The sequence below is a fragment of the Miniopterus natalensis genome, chromosome 8, assembly GCF_054644295.1.
Source record: "Miniopterus natalensis isolate mMinNat1 chromosome 8, mMinNat1.hap1, whole genome shotgun sequence".
Taxonomy (NCBI): Eukaryota; Metazoa; Chordata; class Mammalia; order Chiroptera; family Miniopteridae; genus Miniopterus; species Miniopterus natalensis.
The window spans coordinates 54,785,435-54,807,974 of NC_142088.1; the positions used below are offsets into that span (position 1 = coordinate 54,785,435).

General features: G+C 46.9%; 1 protein-coding gene across 6 annotated transcripts in view; it reads right to left on the bottom strand.

The window, feature by feature from the left end:
• Positions 1-1,759: 1,759 nt before the first annotated feature.
• Positions 1,760-22,540, bottom strand: part of FMNL2 (formin like 2) — a 275,860-nt gene continuing 255,079 nt past the window's right edge. For 3 of the 6 annotated variants that reach the window (XM_087819849.1, XM_087819846.1, XM_087819850.1), the window contains 9 exons: positions 21,770-22,004; positions 20,611-20,679; positions 20,424-20,504; positions 19,001-19,130; positions 13,439-13,602; positions 12,541-12,642; positions 10,307-10,405; positions 9,234-9,357; positions 1,760-3,840 (listed from right to left, as the gene is read on the bottom strand). In XM_087819849.1, coding sequence (XP_087675975.1) covers positions 3,731-3,840; positions 9,234-9,357; positions 10,307-10,405; positions 12,541-12,642; positions 13,439-13,602; positions 19,001-19,130; positions 20,424-20,504; positions 20,611-20,679; positions 21,770-22,004 — 1,114 coding nt within the window. In that variant the 3' untranslated portion in view covers positions 1,760-3,730. The other 3 variants (XM_087819848.1, XM_087819847.1, XM_087819851.1) reach the window with 3 other exon arrangements.

Genomic DNA, 22,540 nt, shown 5'->3' on the forward strand with positions numbered 1-22,540 from the left:
GGACTTAATTTAATGGTAACTGCCCTAGGGGTAAGGTTGATGTTTGCCTTTCAGGGCAGCTGGCTAGACTCCCCCAACTCCCGTTTTCAGTTACAGACTATGAAACAGAATGGCTGCCTGATCAGGTCAGATTCAGACTATGCCATTTTTCTTTCTTTTTTTCTTCCCCAAACTAAGCCATTTCTTCGTGCCCTTCTTTTATGATGTTCCTTGGGGTATCTAAATGTGCTATTTATTATAAACATCTTTTTTTGGGTCCTGCCTGCAAACTTTTTTGGTAGGTGTTGGTCTCTTGGTTACCTCTACAACTAAACTGAAGACTTGTTCTGAAAGGTGAGTAACAGGGGAACAAGGTTTCTATGTTCTGTGTTTGTAATTACCAGATTTTCTCCTCTGTTTATATATTGTTCTGATGTAAAGAACTTCAGTTATATAAAATTAGACCTTTTGTAAATAAATATAATTTATTAGAAAAAAATGGCATCTTTTGCTAAATAAGTTGTTTTTGTGTCACCTTTTACCTTTAAGCACCCCTCATGCAGCAGTTCTGTGCTGTGAGATGCTAGATGCCCACATTCTGTTTTCTCAGTGTAATACCTGCTTTTCTCTGTAAAAAGATCAAAGAAAGTATATTAATACTTTGTAATGCATTTGTTTTTTGCTTCAAATTTTTTCTTGGACATAGATGGGGTATTAGGTTTAAAAGAAATGGATAACTAATATATTAATCCTTTTGTATGAACTGGGACGATAGTAGATTCACCTTTGCAGATAATTCTGATAGTTTAGGAAAACAAGTATATTAAGGCTAAGAGTTTTATCAAATATTAAAATCAATAGGTATGTGAATTATAAAGCTAATAATATAAAAACATACCTTCTAGTACAAAAGTAGGTAGGTCTACAAAATTCTGTGTTGAACCAGCAGTCAGTGGTAGATGTCAGGTCCCACTGCAGAGCAGTGCTGAGTCAGCAGGGTCACTGTGCCTTTACTGCTGAATTTTCATGGACTAGGACTTAGGTTTTTAGCTAGAGAATGGGGATGAGGAACTAAGGGACTTAATTCCAGGTCATTGGTAAACATCTTTAAAAATAGATGCTATTGGAGCATTAGGTACCCTTAAGCCTAACCGTATCTCCCTCATTTGAACTTATTGCTGAAGTCTGGGTTTGAATACCTTCTGAAGTTGTGGAATATTAAAGACCTTATTTCTTTTACCATGAATCACTTTGCTCTGGTACATAACTAGAGATTCTGACTAACTGCAGAATCAAACTCCCCCCTCCCCTTTACAAAATAAGACTTCAGCTGTGTTGATTATATTGGTACAGGAGAAAGAACGCTGAGTTGGGAACAAAGACGCAGTGTAACAATGATTTCTTAAATGTACACCCCTCTAAAGTGTTTTTAAGCACTTACACAGTTTTCTAAAATACTAAATTTCCTTGCTTCCCTAAAAAGAATATACTAAAACAATATACTAATTTTTTCTTACGACTTGGGAGTTACCATTACAGTAACTGTAAGGAACAAATAAGATTTTGGGAGCTGCATCCCTCACTACCAAAATCTATGTGGTTACTTCATTCCTTACAGCAACTGCTCAAGAGTTTGTACAGGAAGGGATTTTACTTAAAATTTACCAAATACATTTAGATTCTGAGTTTAAGTACCAAGACATACCTGTTTCTAGAACAAACAGGTATACATAAAACTGGCAAAAAAACCTAAAGTATACCATTGAAAGACTACAACATATTACAGGATAGTAGTGTAAATAGTTTATTTGCTCATATGGCATGAAAAGACCAGAAAAGTAACATGAACTGCTTTTATAAAACATTTCTAATATTGCTAAGAAGCAGGCCCATTAATAGACAAACAGAAAAGAACATGCCAAGATTACTGTCTACTTGTGATTAATAAATAGCAATTATTTTAACATGCTCATTGGTATTGAGCTTTGGGAAACAGCTGCTTGTGGTAAAGGACCAACAATTTGTATTGTGTATCTCATGGTTGTGTGTATCATCGTCAGAATGAATGCTGAGACAACAAAGACAAAATCTTGGCATGTTCTTTCAAAAAGTACACATTTATGAAAATTTCCTGGCAGGTGGCAGTTTGAAAGCAATCTTTCTGTAAATAGGTATGCTAAAGTGAAATGTGGTAACTGATCCCTAAACTGTCCTTGTAGTTAAATATATATATTAAAAAAAAAAACTATAAGTTAAAATAACATTCAGATTGTATAGCATAGGCTGATGCATTTTTAAACAATATTTACAATATTACCCAGAGGCTTAGGTGGGAATTAAAGAGAAGTGTAAAAACCATAAAAAACTGCACCAGTTTTATAGCAAAATATCTGTACATTTAAAAAGAGATCATATATAACTACACATTATCCAAGGAAAATTGGACCTTCACCAAGGAGTTCACATAAGCACAACATAAAAAAAGAAATTCAGTGGTTAAATACTATACAATAAACTTTACAATTAATATATTGATGCAATGTACCAAGAAGGTATAAGCCAGAAGCAGAGTGTATGTTATGAAAAGTACAAATCAGCTTCAGTCCAGTTTTTGACTTTGGAATGGATCGAGTGCCCTGCCAGAGAGGAAGGAAAAATAACTGGCTTAGGTGGCCATTTAGTCCCATTACATATCATTTAAGCTTAATCACAATGTGAATATTTCAGCAATTCCCCATAAAGGAGGCTGGGAAATAAAAGTTCTTAGCTTTGATATATGATGCCAAATATATCTTCTCCAATTTACAAGAGGGAGAAGGGGTGGGGGGAACGACCGATTGTCAAGAGGAGAGCAAGGCCAGGTTACTAATGCTACTCGGCTAGCAGAAGCAATCTTGAATACTTGTTGACGGAACTAGCAAGCTTCTCTCCCTGGCTAGCAAGGCACTGATTTCTGTTCTCAGGTTTGAACCATAATGGTCCTCAGAAATCCTAATACTGATTACTGAGATGTTAATTTTAGTGCTAATTAATAAATACATTTGCATTATTTTTTTTAAAGCTGTCCCTAGCTGAAGAACGCAGTACTGCAAATAAGTTTTATACAACATTTTATGCCATCACGTCCTTGCATCCATTCTGGTGAATCTCACAGGGAGGGCATGGTGCTCTAGCACAGAAGTAGTAGAATGTGAAAGACGGCGGAGTAACTTCTGTGCTACTGTAATTGCATCCTGTTTGTACTTTGCTGGGGGGCTTGGTTATGGAAAGGAGTTTATCATGTGACTCATTCTTCGTCCATGTTCCAAGCCCTTAAAAATACAAACTTGATGGGTATGGCTGAAACACAAAATTAATTCCTTAAAAGACATCTCAGCAAGCCCACAGCAGAGGCATCCATGTTATTTACAACTTAACAGGAAATCAGGGTGGGCCATCATGGGACAAAGGGCAGGTATGTAAACAGGAAATTTACAACTAGGTTAAAAAATTGAACAACATACTGGTGTAAAAAGATACCTAATCAAATCAAATCCTATTGCTTAGATTAATCTGAGCAGGTACTTCCACTTTTAGGCACTTGTTAACAAAGGTTGAAAGGAGAGCCCATCATTTAAAAATTCCTATATTTGCTAAATCTGAGCCCTTAGAATATGCTGTCTGTGTTCAAGGCTGCAGTTAAATGGTAGTACAAAGTTCACGTGGACAGTTTTTCACGCACACCCTCTAGTCGTTCAGTCAGGTCTCAGGTTCACAGGGTTATTTCGGCCCCATTAACAGAACGCAAGTTCTGATCATCAAAGCGTCGCCTGACACTTCTCCTCACCGCATCGGCTCGTCTGTAGGGTTGGTTTCTAAGATCTGTAAAGAGGAGAGGGCCAATGAGAGAATTGCAGCCTTAATATCTGCGTCTAAGCAAGACAAAGGCCAGCTGGCAGCCAATCAAAGCAGCTTGTGTAGAAGAGGCAGCTAATGGGCCCTTCAAACCCACTGAGTATCTGAGCCAAACACATGTACTTTGCCCTCCGTATTTACAGTCAAAACATGACGTAATACTGGTGGGATTCTGGAACTTTTAGGATAATATATAGGAGAGGAAACGATTCTGTCACTGGCCAGAGAGTCTAGCTGAAGTCTTATTTTGAAACATTACCTCAAGTGGAAATAGCTATGGCTTAGGTGTTTGGGTGTGTTGCTTTTTTTTCTCTTTCTAGAAACCTAAATATAAACAATATAATGGATTTTAAACTGCAAAACTAAAAAACCCAACTGCCCTGTCCTATCTTATCCGAAGTTTTAAGGAAGGAACCTTTGCTTAGTTTGCAGACACAGATTCCATTATTTTTATTAACATTAGCTGGGGTCAGTTTCTTATTTTGTGAATTAGAAACTTAATGCTCAACTAACTAGTAAAAAAAAGTAATCAAAATACTCCATTTCTGAATATTCTTTCCTGCCACCCAATATTTTTTGTTCATTTTGTTGAATAAATGAATCAACCACTGCATATCAGCTCAAGCAGGCATTGTTCTGGAGGGATAACATGGAATGAACTAGGGGAATTTTATTTAAGTAATAAGCACTCTTACGTATGAAGCATGCTTTCTCGATGAATAAGGCAGGCGGCCTAGCCAGCAGGTAGCCTCCTTTGGATGGAGTCAGGGCATAGTGAAAAATAAAGCAGGCTTCACACTTTTCCCCTTGTTTTGTTTAATTAGTACATATTTCCCTTTTATTAAGTTAGTGTTTTTTTAATTTCTGTTAGGAAACATTCTACCTCTAGAAAGGGAAACACAAACAACAGACTCCCATCTTTTTTATCCCTTCACCTACTGAGTAGATTCAAAATGGAGCTGATGAGCCATACCTGGCCCACAGAATGTTTGGCCTTGACTTCCATTTTTAAATACAGTTTCCTCATACTTAAAGTGGTAATTAACATAAAAATCAGAGTTTCTGACTGTTGGAAAACTGGAGGATCTGGCAATACCGGGGCCAAAATCTTCCAAGGCAAACACCAACTGGAGCTGAGTGACGGTGCACTCAGGTTTGCACAGTCCCTACCAGCTCCTGACTCACTGGAATCAGTGACGCTGCCCTACTTCTAAAGTCAAGCAAAGAGCAGTTCTGCGAGCCCTAATCCTCTGGAAACTGCCTCCTGGCCGAGTGGGAGGAAGGTCAGAACTCCACTTCTAGCTAACGACACACAGTCACCTGTGTCTCTGTGACTTCGAGTCTTCTCAGCAATTTTAAAGATCCTAATTCTTCTTCAAAGGCTACAGATCATGTTTGATGGCCAGGACTGGCTCTCACTTTCTTCAGATAAAAATATTAACTCGAAGGCTAAGAAGGGGGTAAGGGAAGGACAGCCTAGCACCCAAAGCAATTACAATAATCAGCAAAAACCCCTGCCCAAGCCGTCACACTTGAGAACATGGAAACAGGCCAGAGAGTCCAGCAGAGAGGCTCGGCCTCACATCACTGAAAGTGAGGTGCAAAGACTCCTCCCCAGTCAGACTCTCGCCAGTGTTACCCTCAGCCGCAGACTGAAACCACTGATCTGCACAGAGAGAGGAGGGAGCTAAGTAAAAAGTGATGCTTGCCAGCTCTGTGTATCGTCCACCACCGGTGTGCTAGAAGGGATCCTTACCCTCGAGTGAACATTTGGGAATTTAGTGATATTATTCTTCTTTAAAGCTAAACAGAAAAAAACAAAAACACAAAATGATGGTTAAATAAAAATGGGATGAAAATGAAAAGCAAGTCAACTTAGTGCTTAACATTCCCGGGCCCGTGAGCCAGCAGAGGAAGAGAGCAGGAGGCCACTGCTACCAGAGGTGTTAGGGAAAACGGGGCAGGGTGAGCGTCTGCCCAGCCGGCTCTCCGACCACCCAGGTCCAAGCTGCTTTGAAGTCCGGCTCCAGAAGGACACAGTCCGGCAGCAGAACTGACAGTAACCATGAGCCAAGTAGGTAACAGTTTCTAGCCTCGTTAGTAAGCATTGGTGGGTAAATACACTGCAGAGCAGGCAACGACACACCGCGTCCTTTCCTATCTTCAGAGACAGAGGGACATACATAACAACTGTGGTTACAGAAGGGTCGACGCCACAAAACAAACACATAGCAGTTCCATGGCAATCTCAGCATGGGAGTCAAACAACAGCAACTTCCAATTAGAAATTGGAAATTTCTAGTCAACTGGGCGCTGCAGAGAAGTTGGTTCCTTGTCTAGGCATCAGGATCTAAGCCCAGGCAGTCACTCTTGGGAAAATTTGATTTTTTTTTTTTTTTTTTAATTCTAAGAACAGTGGCATTTTCCATGTTGTTAGTATTGCTGGTGCCACCATCCTGACCAAAGAAGCAGGTCCAGATATGACCTCATCACAGAAGAAATGCCCTGGGTTTGACATGGAACAGAGTGAAGCAGCATGAATGAGAGAAGACGGTGGGGCTCCCAAGCCTTTGTTTCACTTCTTGCCTCACAGCCTTGCCTCAGCACGGAATTGCTGACTACTGGACCTGGGTATGACACTCAGAGGGAGAGAGGTGTATGTAAAGCTATGGATTGCCTTCTATCAGCCTATACAGGCTTCTGGGTCAAAGGGCTCCCTGCGTCGCGCTCGTGCCACGAGCTCCGTGACACTACATAAGACCCCGAGGGCCCAGTTTAGAGCTGTGCATAGTTCACAGTTCCTTCTGAAAATCATCTGGCATCCTTAGAGCACCTTGCATTCCTGAGCACTTGTATAGCAGCTTATTTTACTATCTAAGCATGTGAAACGAGTACAAAATGAAGGCTGGTTTACTATCTATAAACCTGTTAGGACACAGCAAGTGCTAAATAAATGTTAGGTATAGTAACTACTGTTACTAATGACTACTAGTTTTTGTTCAAAGACATTAGTCCAAAAATCTTATAAGCAATCTAATGGGTCCCAATCCTGATTCTCTAAGAAGTGTTCTCTTACTATTTTTCTGAAAATTTCTGCAAGCAATTCTATTCATTCAACTCACACCCACCCACACCGTCACAGCTACGTGGACTCAGATGTATGGAGCGTGGCAGTGAGTAAGCAGGTACGACTAAAATGCAAAACCATGCAGCGTGAAGACGTAAAACACAACACGTGCAGATGGAAGTTCCATGCTAGTGTTTTGGGTGGACCTGACAGACATACAGAGGGTCATAGGAGGTCAAAAAATCTGTAGCAACCTTTTCAGAGCATCAGCTGAGAAAGGGTAATAGTTTAGTAATGGTATTCCTCAGTGAGCACAGGTTCGCAGAAAAATCGAGAGCCACGCTTGGCGGTGCGAGCAGTAAAGGGCACAGTCTTCAGCACTGCATCGGAAATGACAGCCAAACAAGACAAACAGGAGAGAGAAAAGCCAAGATCTATCGCATTAGTACACGGTTAGTGCTTTGTTAATCGTACCTGGGGAAGGAGGTGGGGGAGGGAAGCAGGAAAGGGGGACAGCAATATATACCCAAGGGAGCTCATCAAATCTAAGGGTGACTCAATCTGGGGTTTGGTCGTGGGTTACGAAATGGAAAATCTTCCAGGAAAGTAAAGAATGCTCTGTAAGCAGATATGCACTGTCACTGCCCATGGTAGACCAATGATTAGGTCAGGGGAATAAAAACTACATGCTGCTCAGTTTACAAGCCAGGTGTCACTGAGATGGAGAACAGACTGACGGAAAGAACTCGAAGTTCTTCCTGTGGGAGGCGGGATGCTTCCCTACCTTCAAGTTAATCCTGCAGCACTGAGGGTAGGAGGCGCTTACCCAAGGAGGTCCGTTTCTGGTCCTGCTCAGAACAGAGCTGCTCCCTCAATGTGGGAGGCAAGGAGAGATGCTAAACAGTGGGGGCTTTAGCTGGGGCCACCCACAGGCCCCTGCAGGGTGAACACTGAGGCAGGCACGTATGTACAGAACACGTCTGTACCATGTTTAGAGACCAGCGTCTTCACCAGCCACTCAGAACTTACTCTGCTTTACTCTGGTCAATGAATTCTTCATTCATTGGCTTCCTTTTTAGTATTTTATTTCCTTGGGTCCGAGCTGGTGAAAAAATTTGTGGTTTTGGCAGTTTGGGATCCTTATTTACAATGCTGACTAAGCTATTAACAAGAAATGAGAAGTCAAAAGAATTTAAAAAGTCTGAGAGTTTTTTAAAAACTAGGACAACTGGGGAAATGTGAATGATGACTAGATATTTTATATCAAGGAGTAATTTAGGAGGTGAAGGATAATGGTACTGTGGGCATGTCTGCTTTATTAGAGTCCTTCCTTTTGAAGATACTAAGTATTTCCTTATGAAGCTGTATGCTTTGGAACTGCTTCAGAATGATCCCAGAGGTTGGGATGGGGTGTAGGTAGAAGCAGGCATGTAATAAGACCGGTCCTGTGTTGAAGACTGTTAGTGGGTGGTGGGTACATGAGAACTCATGTTCATTCTCCATACTTTTTCACATTTAAAGTATTTCTCACAATAAAAAGTTTAAACATCTTGGAAACTGGTTAATAGTATTCACATGCAACAGATGTGAAAGGAACGTCACCTGAAGCCACTGCCACAAGCCAGTGGCCCAAATTCTTGTCCTGATCTGTAAGAGGGAAGGCAGAAACTCTACAGAATTGGTTCCAGCAGAAAGCATTAGGCTACAACTTAAGTCAGACAAGAACCAAGCTGGGTTGGGCACCATCCTTAGCTGACAGAAGGGCCCTTCCCCAGCCTTGGGCTAGAAGCCCACCGGCCCTTCTGAACAGAAGCACCAGCTCCTGATTTCCTATTGTCTTCAGTTACTTTGAACGAGTAAAGAGGCTTTTAAAGAGCAAGCTGGAGAAATCTATATTGACCGTGGTTAGTAGAGACCCCTGAATGGGTCTTGCCATAGTATTTATTAATCGGGCAGGAGGGTAGGAGTAGCCATGAGGAAGAAAATTGAGCATGGTGACAAATCGAAGACAATGGAAAACCATTAGGAGAAGGAGCCCTGGTGAAATCTAAAGGGTTCCAATGATATTGAGAAATAAGATTTTTCAGAGAGCATGTTAGGGTACTTTGATAGTATAAAGGCTACTATAAATATACTTCTAATACTCGCATGGAGTCTCTGCATAATTCTGGATCTGATTAAAGTCAACTGAAGAACTGTAAACCCTGGACAAGCAGCAGCAAAATCTGCAAGTGGCCAGTATGGGTGGGGCCAGTGGGGTCTCCATGGGCCACGATGAGGAAGTATCTTTTACCTGTGATAATATCTTCAATGGCACCATCCTTTCCTTCGTATACATGTCTATTATCTTTAACTTGACGCCTTCTTAATTCCGCAATTAATTCTTGCTGCTGCCTCTTTGATTTGTGAGAAGGAGACTGAAAAGAAAGAAGCATGGCAGGGATTAGTGTGACCAGCACCCATTGGAGGTTTGAGAAAATCCAAAATGTGTCTGAGCATTATGTTACCACCAACCAACCTCTGCCAAAAACACAAACAGCACCAGCCCAAATTGTTCTCAGAGAAAAACTCAGAAAGCTTCTGGAAAGAAAACATTCACTGAAGAACACACAAAAGTCCAGCTGGGCCCTGGCCTGTATGACTCAGTTGGTTGGGTGTCATTCATGCACCAAAAGGTCACTGGTTCGATTCCCAGTCAGGGCACATGCCCAGGTTGTGGGCTCGATCCCCTGTAGGGGTTTGTAAAAGGCAGCCAATCGATGTTTCATTCTCAAACTGGTTTCTCTCTCCCTCTCTCCCTTTCTCCCTTTCCCTTCCTCTCTCTCTAAAAATCAATTTAAAAAATCTTATATATATATTAAAAAAAAAAGTCCAGCTGGTGGCACTGGGAAGGTTGGGCCCTATGGTTATAACCACCAACTTCTTAAAACTTTGGTGCAGAGGATCATGATGAGAAAGACTTTGACCTGCCAGCCTTCATGGTCTTTACCTACGATGTTTCCCGCCATGGCACACTCTCCCCCACTCCTCTTGGCAAAGCCCTCCAGCCAGCAAGGCCAGCACCCATGGCATCCTCATGAAGCCTTCCCTGACACCAAGGAGTCCATCATCCGATATGGCCTCTGTACAGTATATCCAGCCAAGCTTTAAGTTCCAGATCTCTGTAAACTTAGAAATGCTACACAAACATGCCCTTGGCCTCATTTCAGTTTTTGTTGAACAAAGTCACAAACAAACAAATGCCCAGCTACCAAGTTCCCATGCCCTAGGAGGAACTGGCAAGGACCCGGTGCCAGTGAGGCTTTTTCCCATCTCTCCCGCTGGCCCCCGGGGAGCCCCTGGGGCAGGCCTGGCACCCCTCCTCACCTTTGGATCCTGCTGCTCCAGCAGAGCTTCCTGCTCCAGCAGTTTCTCCATGAGAGCCTGTTCCTGCTTCTTCCGCAGCTCGTTCTCCTCTTCTGCTTGCTGGGGAAAAGTCAGAAGAATCAGAAGATACGTCAGTGGAAATGACAGCCGTCGAGATTCTAAAACGTTGTTCTGAGAGAATCCTCAGTGAGCCAGGAATCAGAGTAACTGGAAGAAGGTTCAGATCTACACTTTGTGCCTGTATGTGACGCTGATTTGGGGTTTCACTGTCTCTACGGCGTCTCTTCAGAATCGCGTATCTGAAATGTACCCCATCCAGAGCCCTTTCCTGATCCCATAGTTAGAGGAACACCACCATTCCCTTGCCTCCTGTCTCCTCCAGAGGCCTCACTGAGTGACAGTTAGGCTCTCTGCCAGCACCTCACATTCCTTCCCAAGGAAGGCAGAGTGACTAGTCTGATCAATTTGGGAAGAGAAATCAAACAGGCTCACCCCAGCTCAGCGCCCCTGGCATCCCGTCTTCTGAAGTCAGCCTCCCTGAAGAGACTTCTAACAGCTGGGAGCTAAGTCATCTAACTCAGGGCCGGAGGGTGAGCTCACACATACATCCCCATCAGCTTTTATCAGCGGTAAAGTTTACATTTTGATCTCTCGAGCTCTTGTCTTCAGTTTCATTTTGGATCAAACTTGAGAAGGGAGAAGAGCAATGATATCCTAAAACCCTACTATCCGTGCACAACATCCCTGGATCCGGATCCGGGCCCGGGTCAGGCTGGGTTCTTACATCCAGGGGAAGCAACACATCCTGTAATGTCACTGCCTGACAAGTGCCCCAGGGAGCCAGCCAACAGGACCCCAGGGAAAAGCGATGCGGAAGGGGCACCCCAACAGGCACGGCCGTGACACCCCACAGAGCCCCAAGGGCAGCTTCTCCTTTTCCTCTGCTCCACACGGGTCCCTGCTAAAGCATCAGGCTTTGAGACCAACCAGAGCCACTTCCCAGCTTCTATTATACGATTTAAAATAGCACATATTTTCTCTTTAGATCCGAGAATTATAATTTTTCATGTGAAAAAAATGTGGCCCCAGCACAGAAGAGGAGCCAGCCTGAGCCACCTCTGCTGCGCACTCCACCCCCAGCCCCGGGACCGAGCACCCGGCAGCAGCCGGTGACCAGCGACTTTCTCATTGCTCCTGGCTCCTGCGTGTCTCCCACAAGGACTTTGTGCTGTGTGTGGATCCGTCCTCATTTCCAAGGACATTTTTCTTTTGCAAACAGCGTGTGCTATCACTGCTACCCAAAGCCCTGCTGAGAGGAGATGGCTAAATACTGCGATCTTTTGAGTTTCAGAAAAAGGCCCAAGGACGGCTCTCCGCAGCTATCAGCCTCTAGTGGGGCTGCAGAAGCGACTCACCATTTCCCCTACGAAACTTCTCAAAAACGCAGATAACCCCGACATCCCTCCTCCCCTCGACAGTCACACTTCCCCTCCCTCCACCAGCATTAGGGTTATATGCGGACAAGCCGGGAGAACAGGAACTGCAGGCTCCTAAGGGCGCTAAAACCCATACACCCTCCTTGTCATTCTTTCTCAAGGGACAAAGTCTTTTTTCATGTGCCTCTTTGGGTCACAACATTTTCAAGACTATGAGCCTGGACTGTGTCAAAGAGGGCCTCCCACTTAAAGGGCGGGCCCCTGTTGATCCCCATAAAGAAACAAAGAGCCATCGTCCTTCCTAGGGCCATCTCAGCACACTGGAGAAATGCTGGGCCAGGCGGGCCAAAGGCCTGGCCGGACCAACACAGGCGGGCTGCTCCTGACCTCAGCTACAGCGCCAGGCCACGGGCCGGGCCCAGTCCTGTCCCCATTCACCACCGGGGAGGCCTGGATCTTCTAGGTGCTGTAACATGCCTGTGAGGGTGAATTGTCAACGAGGCAGCAATGGTCTTGGAGCATCTCACTTGCCCCAAGCAGCAGCCGAGAGCTTTTGTTTCAGGCTGAGCCCCAGGACGGGAGGGGCTGGGTGGGGACAGGGAGCATGACGGGCTGAGGGCCGCAGGGACACTTGGCCTCTGCAGCGCAGAGACCGCTGACTCATGCTGACCACCCAGACCCGCTGCCCAGACAAACAGGGGCGGCCGCCGAGCTGTGGAGGCTCAGCCAGCTCCGGGAGGGCGTCGCCTGAAGCCCAGCGCCAAGGCAGGCTCCGAGGGACGCGACGCTCCCGTTTACCTTGTAGGCTTTCACAAACCGGACGAAGACGGGGAAGAAGACAGACGGGGGTGTTGTCTTGGGGTTTTCTCCAAAATACTTCACTACATCGTCAAAGGCGTCCTGTGAAAAAGCACATTTCTTTTGAACTTCGTAAGTTCGGCATTTGAACTCGGCACTCTGGATAAAGAGCTGCAGCAAAGCAGCAGTGATGACACACATGCACACCTACACACACACCTATATACACACACCCCACACACTCAGAACTTAAAACCAACAAGGTTAGAGGGAATCTCAGAAGTCACTCACACTCAAAATCCCAGCTCACTGCTTCTATGCTCCTTACAGTAGCCCCACATCAGGGACGCTCAAGTGTCTGCTTGAACTCTTTTGTGACACAGGCTGCCAGCCTGAAACGGGAGCCATCCTACCACGTCTGCTTTCTGAGTTCCCACATCGCTCTGCCTTCGCTTCTATGACGGCATGCAGTCCATTCTGGCTGTTTTTCAAGTGTGTAGACTGGACCGCCCAATGAAGTGTAAGATTTCAAGGTCAAAGGCCTACAGAAACCCCCCACACTGGGAACACTGCTTTGCTGAGCACAGGCCTGACACACGCTGGCTGAACGGAACCCAGGACTCACATACAGGAAGCCTAGCAGTGGAGGGGAAAGGGGGGCCCTCTAGAGAAGAGGGTGAAAAAAACCCGAATTAGAGGGGACAGTAAGCAATGAGCAGGACAGGGGCCCTTCCAGGTACAATATGTGAAGAGGCATCCCCCCCTAATCATTAGCTACATAAGATTTCTACCGTCAGTAGACAGAGGGCAATTTCCTCGCCAAGTCCAGAGCCAGCACCCCAGGTGGCTTTAAGGGACCCAACCACTTCTTTGTGGTGTGGAGGGCACAGACACCGACCTGTGCAATCTTGGCGTCGTCCTGCAGCTTCTTCAGCCTCCCCTCGTTGTTGAGGATGAACTCCTTTAGCAGCGTGTTGTGGTCATGCATGGTGTACTCCCTCTTGGTCAGCTCCATGCCCCTCTGGAGCTCCTTGACATCCATCAGGACGTTCTCAAGGGAGACTGAAGGAGAGAAAGCAATGTTCTCGTGAACCTCAACCAGGAAAGTCCAAACCACAGTGGGCCTGGCCAGTAAGCTGAGCTCTCATTGGATTCCTAGGGTTACTCAGGGGCCTGAGATCTCATTTCCAGCCTTCACTGCAAACAGCCTTTAATATAAATACCTTACCCAGTGCTCACTCCCAAGCACCACATTAAGTTCTTCATGTGCAATAATTCATTTGTACCATTAGCCTGTTTCACCAACAAGGAACAGCAGCATAAAGAGGTTACGTGGCCTGTCCTGGATCACACGGCTGGGGGGTAGCAGAGATGGAGTTCAGATAGCCACTGTGGACTCCAAATCCTGGGCTTTCACACAACTATTCCAAGTCTCTACAGGAGGTGATGGCCTACTGACTGGCCCACTATTGAGGTTCCAGGCTCTTAACACTTTGAATCTTTGCATTTCTGTGGCTCTCCGGCAGGGGGTAGCATTTTACCTGTTGAACTTTAGTTGTATTGCCCTCTTGGACCCAAGACAGCCTTTGGACAGCTTCTTTTTGTTAAGTAACCCTTCCTTGCTTCAGAAGGGTTTATTAGCATGAACCTTTCCAAGCACAGTGTGGCCACCTCCCAGAGCAGATAGGCTCCTGCAGGAGGTCTGGGCCCCAGCTCTGGCTCCCACAGCCCGACGCAGCTCTGCACAGCCTGGATTACAGAAAAACGCAGTACGCCTTCCCTCACGACACTCACAGTCTCGGTCGCCTTTGACTCCTCAACACTTAGTGCCAAGCACACAGCAGGGAATCAAAAAGGTTCACAGGATACACGAAGGTGCGTGAATAAATGGATGAAAGTTTAAGGAAGCCGTGTCAGCTACTGGGGCACCAGAAAGCGAACACAGAAGACAATTCAGCCAGAGAGTTCCCTCGATCTCCGTTTTCTGCCACTGATTTTTAATTTTTTTTTCAAATGATACTTTTTGGGAATCTCATTTGCTCTAATAGGATAGGAATTCTTTAAAACTTTTTTCAAAAAATTTGAATTGTGACGCTGAAGACCTCCAATTTAGGCAAAGGAAAACTTGAAAGAAGGGAAATCACTCCACCAGAACAGAAATCCTGGTCACAGCCTGAGGGAGCCCTGACCCCTCGGTAGGTCTGTCACAGCCTGCACTGCACCGTCCTTCCGAGTCACACTATCATTTCCACCTGCTCTCAGCCTCCACTATGGTTCCAGCAGCATCCGTCCCAGTAACAGTGCACCTCAGTCACTTGTTCACTTGCTCATCCATTTATCCCCATGATCAGTTCACCAGGGGCAAAGGGAATTATAAAGACATGTAACACTTAAACTCAAATATACAAAGAACCTTTTGATGGCCGCCAGATGGGGGGTGGGCTGGGTAAAAGAGGTGAAAGGGATCAGAAAGTACAGACTGCCAGTTAGGAAAACAGTCACGGGAATGAAAAGTAGAGCATGGGGGGTATGGTCAGTAATATTGTAATAACTGATGGTGTCAGATGGGGTACTAGGCTCAGAGTGACCTCTGAAGTTCTATAAATGTCTAATCACTATTGTGTACACCTGAAACGAATATAATGTTGCGTGTCAACTGCAACTGAAAAATAAAGTTTAAAAAGATAAATAAAACTCGATTATGCCTATAAGTACACAGGTTGCAATGGACACGCAAACTGTGACAATAACCTAAAAGATTCAATTCAGTAATTCTGAGGTAGGCGTCAGGAATATGAATTTGTAGTAAGCACCTTGTTTCAACACCATAATTTGGGAATCACAGCCTGTAACTAACTCTGAGGTAGATCTGCACGTTGTTCCCCTTTCTAACCTAAATCCTTTGAGAGGACATGGCAGCTTGGATGATACAGCGTCTAGGTTCTAATCTTGTTTCTACTGCTCGTGACCCATGTGAAGTTGAGCGAGACGCTTAACCTCTAAAACAGTCAGTCTTCTCATCTGCAACACGGGGATATGATTACTGAGCACAGCCCAGCTATCTCAGAGTCACTGATGATTTAAATGCGAAAATGCATAACTGTCATAGCAAAGTCACAACCAAGAAGTATTGGTAATTTGACTTGTTTTCAGGCTAGAAGCAAAATGTTGAGAACTGCCACACCTGAGCACATGGACCATCGCAAAAGCAAAGTGTGTGTTGGGGGGCGATTCTCAGGTCCTCACTCTCTTATCTCAAACAGCAGCAACAGAACAAAAAGGGCAAGAAAATGGGAAGAGGGAAGGCGCACAAGGCCCAGAGACTTGCATCTTTATAGAGAGGACAAGGAAGGAGGTCGCCTTCATTTCCAAGTTCATCACTGCCCCCAGGAGTGGGCAGCCCCACAGCCCACGTGCTGCAGCTCAGAGCTGGATGCTGTGGCGGTGACTCCTGAGAGAGGCTCTGAGTGTCTGCTTAGGCAGGGAATGCTCCCCCCCCATGATCAGAGTGTCTGCTTAAGCAGGGAATGCTCCCCCCCATGATCAGTGTCTGCTTAGGCAGGGAATGCTCCCCCCCCCCCATGATCAGAGTGTCTGCTTAGGCAGGGAATGCTCCCCCCCCCATGATCAGAGTGTCTGCTTAGGCAGGGAATGCTCCCCCCCATGATCAGAGTGTCTGCTTAGGCAGGGAATGCTCCCCCCCCATGATCAGAGTGTCTGCTTAGGCAGGGAATGCTCCCCCCCCCATGATCAGTGTCTGCTTAGGCAGGGAATGCTCCCCCCCATGATCAGAGTGTCTGCTTAGGCAGGGAATGCCCCCCCCCCCATGATCAGAGTGTCTGCTTAGGCAGGGAATGCCCCCCCCCCATGATCAGAGTGTCTGCTTAGGCAGGGAATGCTCCCCCCCCATGATCAGAGTGTCTGCTTAGGCAGGGAATGCTCCCCCCTCCCCATGATCAGAGTGTCTGCTTAGGCAGGGAATGCTCCCCCCCCATGATCAGAGTGTCTGCTTAGGCAGGGAATGCTCCCCCCCATGATCAGAGTGTCTGCTTAGGCAGGGAATGCTCCCCCCCCCATGATCAGTGTCTGCTTAGGCAGGGAATGCTCCCCCCCCATGATCAGAGTGTCTGCTTAGGCAGGGAATGCTCCCCCCCATGATCAGAGTGTCTGCTTAGGCAGGGAATGCTCCCCTCCCATGATCAGAGTGTCTGCTTAGGCAGGGAATGCTCCCCCCCCCATGATCAGAGTGTCTGCTTAGGCAGGGAATGCTCCCCTCCCATGATCAGAGTGTCTGCTTAGGCAGGGAATGCTCCCCCCCCCCATGATCAGAGTGTCTGCTTAGGCAGGGAATGCTCCCCCCCATGATCAGAGTGTCTGCTTAGGCAGGGAATGCTCCCCCCCCATGATCAGAGTGTCTGCTTAGGCAGGGAATGCTCCCCCCCATGATCAGAGTGTCTGCTTAGGCAGGGAATGCTCCCCCCCCATGATCAGAGTGTCTGCTTAGGCAGGGAATGCTCCCCCCCCCATGATCAGAGTGTCTGCTTAGGCAGGGAATGCTCCCCCCTCCCCATGATCAGAGTGTCTGCTTAGGCAGGGAATGCTCCCCCCCCATGATCAGAGTGTCTGCTTAGGCAGGGAATGCTCCCCCCCCATGATCAGAGTGTCTGCTTAGGCAGGGAATGCTCCCCCCCCCCATGATCAGAGTGTCTGCTTAGGCAGGGAATGCTCCCCCCCCCCATGATCAGAGTGTCTGCTTAGGCAGGGAATGCTCCCCCCCCCCATGATCAGAGTGTCTGCTTAGGCAGGGAATGCTCCCCCTGCCCCCCATGATCAGAGTGTCTGCTTAGGCAGGGAATGCTCCCCCTGCCCCCCATGATCAGAGTGTCTGCTTAGGCAGGGAATGCTCCCCCCCCATGATCAGAGTGTCTGCTTAGGCAGGGAATGCTCCCCCCCCATGATCAGAGTGTCTGCTTAGGCAGGGAATGCTCCCCCCCCCATGATCAGAGTGTCTGCTTAGGCAGGGAATGCTCCCCCCCCCATGATCAGAGTGTCTGCTTAGGCAGGGAATGCTCCCCCCCCCATGATCAGAGTGTCTGCTTAGGCAGGGAATGCTCCCCCCCCATGATCAGAGTGTCTGCTTAGGCAGGGAATGCTCCCCCCCCATGATCAGAGTGTCTGCTTAGGCAGGGAATGCTCCCCCCCCCCATGATCAGAGTGTCTGCTTAGGCAGGGAATGCTCCCCCTGCCCCCCATGATCAGAGTGTCTGCTTAGGCAGGGAATGCTCCCCCTGCCCCCCATGATCAGAGTGTCTGCTTAGGCAGGGAATGCTCCCCTCCCATGATCAGAGTGTCTGCTTAGGCAGGGAATGCTCCCCCCCCATGATCAGAGTGTCTGCTTAGGCAGGGAATGCTCCCCCCCCCATGATCAGAGTGTCTGCTTAGGCAGGGAATGCTCCCCCCCCCATGATCAGAGTGTCTGCTTAGGCAGGGAATGCTCCCCCCCCCATGATCAGAGTGTCTGCTTAGGCAGGGAATGCTCCCCCCCCATGATCAGAGTGTCTGCTTAGGCAGGGAATGCTCCCCCCCCCATGATCAGAGTGTCTGCTTAGGCAGGGAATGCTCCCCCCCCCATGATCAGAGTGTCTGCTTAGGCAGGGAATGCTCCCCCCCCCATGATCAGAGTGTCTGCTTAGGCAGGGAATGCTCCCCCCCCATGATCAGAGTGTCTGCTTAGGCAGGGAATGCTCCCCCCCCATGATCAGAGTGTCTGCTTAGGCAGGGAATGCCCCCCCCCCCCATGATCAGAGTGTCTGCTTAGGCAGGGAATGCTCCCCCCCCCCATGATCAGAGTGTCTGCTTAGGCAGGGAATGCTCCCCCCCCATGATCAGAGTGTCTGCTTAGGCAGGGAATGCTCCCCCCCCATGATCAGAGTGTCTGCTTAGGCAGGGAATGCTCCCCCTGCCCCCCATGATCAGAGTGTCTGCTTAGGCAGGGAATGCTCCCCCCCCCCCATGATCAGAGTGTCTGCTTAGGCAGGGAATGCTCCCTCCCCATGATCAGAGTGTCTGCTTAGGCAGGGAATGCTCCCCCTGCCCCCCATGATCAGAGTGTCTGCTTAGGCAGGGAATGCTCCCCCTGCCCCCCATGATCAGAGTGTCTGCTTAGGCAGGGAATGCTCCCCCTGCCCCCCATGATCAGAGTGTCTGCTTAGGCAGGGAATGCTCCCCCCTCCCCATGATCAGAGTGGCTGCTTAGGCAGGGAATGCTCCCCCCCCATGATCAGAGTGTCTGCTTAGGCAGGGAATGCTCCCCCCCCATGATCAGAGTGTCTGCTTAGGCAGGGAATGCTCCCCCTGCCCCCCATGATCAGAGTGTCTGCTTAGGCAGGGAATGCTCCCTCCCCCCATGATTAGAGGCATTCGACGCCCAGGAGCAACATTAACAGCTAAAGTCAAGTACCTGAAGCAGCTTTCTCCACATAATGAAGCTCATTGTAAAACAGGGACACTTGCTGATATTTTTCCTTTACAACATTGGATATATAGTGCAACAGTGTTTGCTTTCGGTCTGTTGACTTTGTATCTAAAAGCTGAAAACAAAAGGGAATAAGGGTCAGAGGGAAAGGCGGTGGGAGAGTTACCCATCAGATGGAGTTCTCCCCCAGTCACTGACCGAGTACAGGTGCCCCGACATGGACAAAAAGACATTCCCACGGGAGAGTCAAGACTGGATTTGTTCCTCGATGAACCGGCCCACTGACTTTTAAACGACTAGAGGACTTCCTGACCAGGGAACATGCTCAGCTTTAGGGAGGCCCTAGCACCTAGAGCTGTTCCCACACCTTCACTCACAGGAACTCCCCCTACCCATCTGCTACACCACCTCTCCTGGCTTAACAGCAAAAGACTCCAGTTCTAGTGCTCGCCAAGGTGCAAGCCCAGAGCTGGAGTGCGCGTGGAGCCGGCAGGTGTGCACAGGCACTCCCTACACAGCAGGGCTCCTATGCCGCAGTCTTCCCATTTAACTCAGCCCCCCTCTGAGTCCCTGGCCTCTCAGGACTCAAATCAAACGTGCCTAACTGACCATGACCTTCTGGGGGACAGAACTGTGACTAAGTGGATACTATCAACAGCCACGTCTCCCCGAGGCTGGCGACTCAGCCCACTGCCCCACCTTCTCACGTGGAAGCCACATCAGCCCCGCACAGCTGGGGGAGAGGGTGCCATGCAGGATTTTCTCTAGTCCTATTTATATAAGTCAGGTGACCCTGAAAACCAGAGCACCCTGTACACCCAGGAAAAATTTTTTTTAGAAAACACAGAAAAGTATAAAGAAGCAGTTAAAAAAAAAAAATTCCCTAATTCCAACCATCCTCTCTGTAAATATCTCAACATACTTCTATTCCATCTTTTCGTACCTACTTAGCTGAAATTTATCTGTGCATCCCATTTATACCCTTTCTTTTCTCAATACAAAATTCTCGATTTCTTTGAAAATTCTTCATGAGTATTCTAACAGTTGAAGAATAAATAGATCATTGTATTAACTATTGCTATAGCATATCTAATCATTTCCCCAAATCTTGGCTCTTTACATTGTGGCTAATCATTTGCAATGACGAATAAAACACTGCATCCATCATTCAGACTCCTGAGGACAGATTCCTAGAAATGGAAAGACTAGGTCAAAGGGTATGAGTATTTTCAAGGAGCTAGGTGCTTGCTGCCAAATGGTATTCTGGAAAATGTGCACCAACTGGTCCTCCCACTAGCGGAGACTCTTCATCAGCACATCCCAGCCCACATCCAAGGGCTCCAGGACCTAATCTTTGCCAGCTGTTATATCCCTTGCAGAGCTCTCGCATTTCTGTCAGTCCACTCACCAGATCTAAACTCTGAAGTTTAAATCCATAAACTGCTCCTCGCTTGCTGCTGTTCATATAGTTCCCAAGGGCCAAGATGATCTGCAGAAAAAAGCAAGAAGAGAGAAGCCCATCAGCTCAGCTCCCAGGAGGAGGATGCAGCTGCAGGCCCGCCCTCCATCCACGCACACAGGGAAACTTCACTTGCCTCCAGAATTTTCTTGAGTTTTTGAGACGACTTTATAGAGACCGATGCTGCTATAATGGAGTGCAGTTGCTAGATTCCAGTCAAAGGAAGAAAGGAGAGGGAAAGAGAGAGAGAGGAAAAAAAAAAAGATGTTAAAAATGGGAAACTCTAATTGGAAACTAAAAATTAACACAGAAGAAAACAGGCCTGCGTTTAGACCTTAAAGCTCAATGCTGAGATTCTGTTTTCCCTGAACATAAATTTAAAGTGTCTGCTAGGTCATGGGTAACCATATCATTACGTACAAGCTCTTCTCTAAAAGTGTTTGAAATGAGAAGTAACTGAGAACTTCCTTATCACAAAACCTATGACCACGAGTCTCAGTCAGCAGCATCTTCGAGCAGAACTCAGCTCCCTGCTCTCCACCTCCAGTCACGGAACACAGTTTATATTTTAAATCAATGGGGCTGCCCAAGAATCAAAACAAAACAGCAAAGGAATAGAATCACCCTCCAGAAGCTCTCAGAACATGTCTTGAGCAGACGTACTACTATAATCAGTTATTTAAAAAGTTTGTTTAGAAATAGACCTGGCAAAGAACTTTTTACGATATTTATGTTTATGACATTCATAAGTCTCCACCAGATCAACACAGAGGAACAAGAGATGGGTGGCTCTTCTTTCTACATCACCACAGTGTACTGTTCCAGACTTCCAAGGAAGGAGATGCCTGCGATAAATGTAATGCTTCCAATGAAAGCCAATAACCCTGTTCACTAAAGACACGGGGTCATTTTTAGAAATCGAAGTCACGTTTTCAGCCCTGTCCACCCAGCCAGAGAACCGGTATCTTCAGGAGGGGACTAAGTTTGAGAGAACGGCTTCTCTTTGTCCTCGGTACTGATGGGTACTTTAAAATCCAGAGGACTTGTGTAGGCGCAGAAGACGGCATTCTCTAGGGAGAAGGGCCACAGGGAGAATGGAAAGTCGCCATTTTCACATTTACTTGGCACACACAATATGAAAAAGATGGTTGAAATAAAAATGGAATCTGGAGAGTTCTGGGAAGGAGTCTTTAGAGCCCATGACACTAAGTTCAATTCTGAGAGAGAGACTTCCACAGACAAGAAAGATTCTGTGTCTCCTGGGACCCCCTCCCGGCCAGAGCCGGTCCACTCACAGGGGTCAGCATCTGGATGCTCTCGGCAAAGTTCCCGACGAAGGCCATGATGGTCATCTTCTGCATGAGCCTCTCGATCTTACTGAACTGCATCATGAAGCGGTCCTCATCCGACAGGTTCTCCAGTGGCTTCCTTTCCCGCTCATAGAGCCGAAGCACTTTCACTTCATTCTCTGTCGGCAAAAACCTCATCAAACATTCTACAAAGTCCACAGGCAGCGTCTTCAAGTCGAACCTGGAGACAGATGTGGACACGTCAGTGTTGGAGAGAAAACCTCCTACCCTTTCCACCCATGCCTCCACCTGGTCCAGCGCATGGCCACCGACTCAGTTCTTCATAGCTGGACGGTGAAGATGCCCCCGCACGGTGGTGGCTCCCAGCTGTGCATCAGGCACCTTCACGGGTCCTTCCCGACAACCTGGACCTTGTCACATCACCACACTCAGTGTTTAAGCTATTAGTATAGCTCTAAGCCTCTACAAATCAGCAATAAATGACAGTAGGAAGAGGCAGAGGAAGGCTGAAGCATCGATGGTTAAGTCATTCAAGGACATGGATCTAGGCATGTTAAGTACTGCTAATTAGGAGATTAATATTATACACACAATTATAGAATACCTAGTGAACTCTGTAAAATATTTCAATTAAACCAACAATCTGGCATGTATTTTCTTCCTTAGAAAAAAATGCATCCAAATGCCTGTGCCATATGGACATTTTGGCTTCAATATATACACCCCTTGAAGGAATGCCAGGGCTTTGTGGATGCG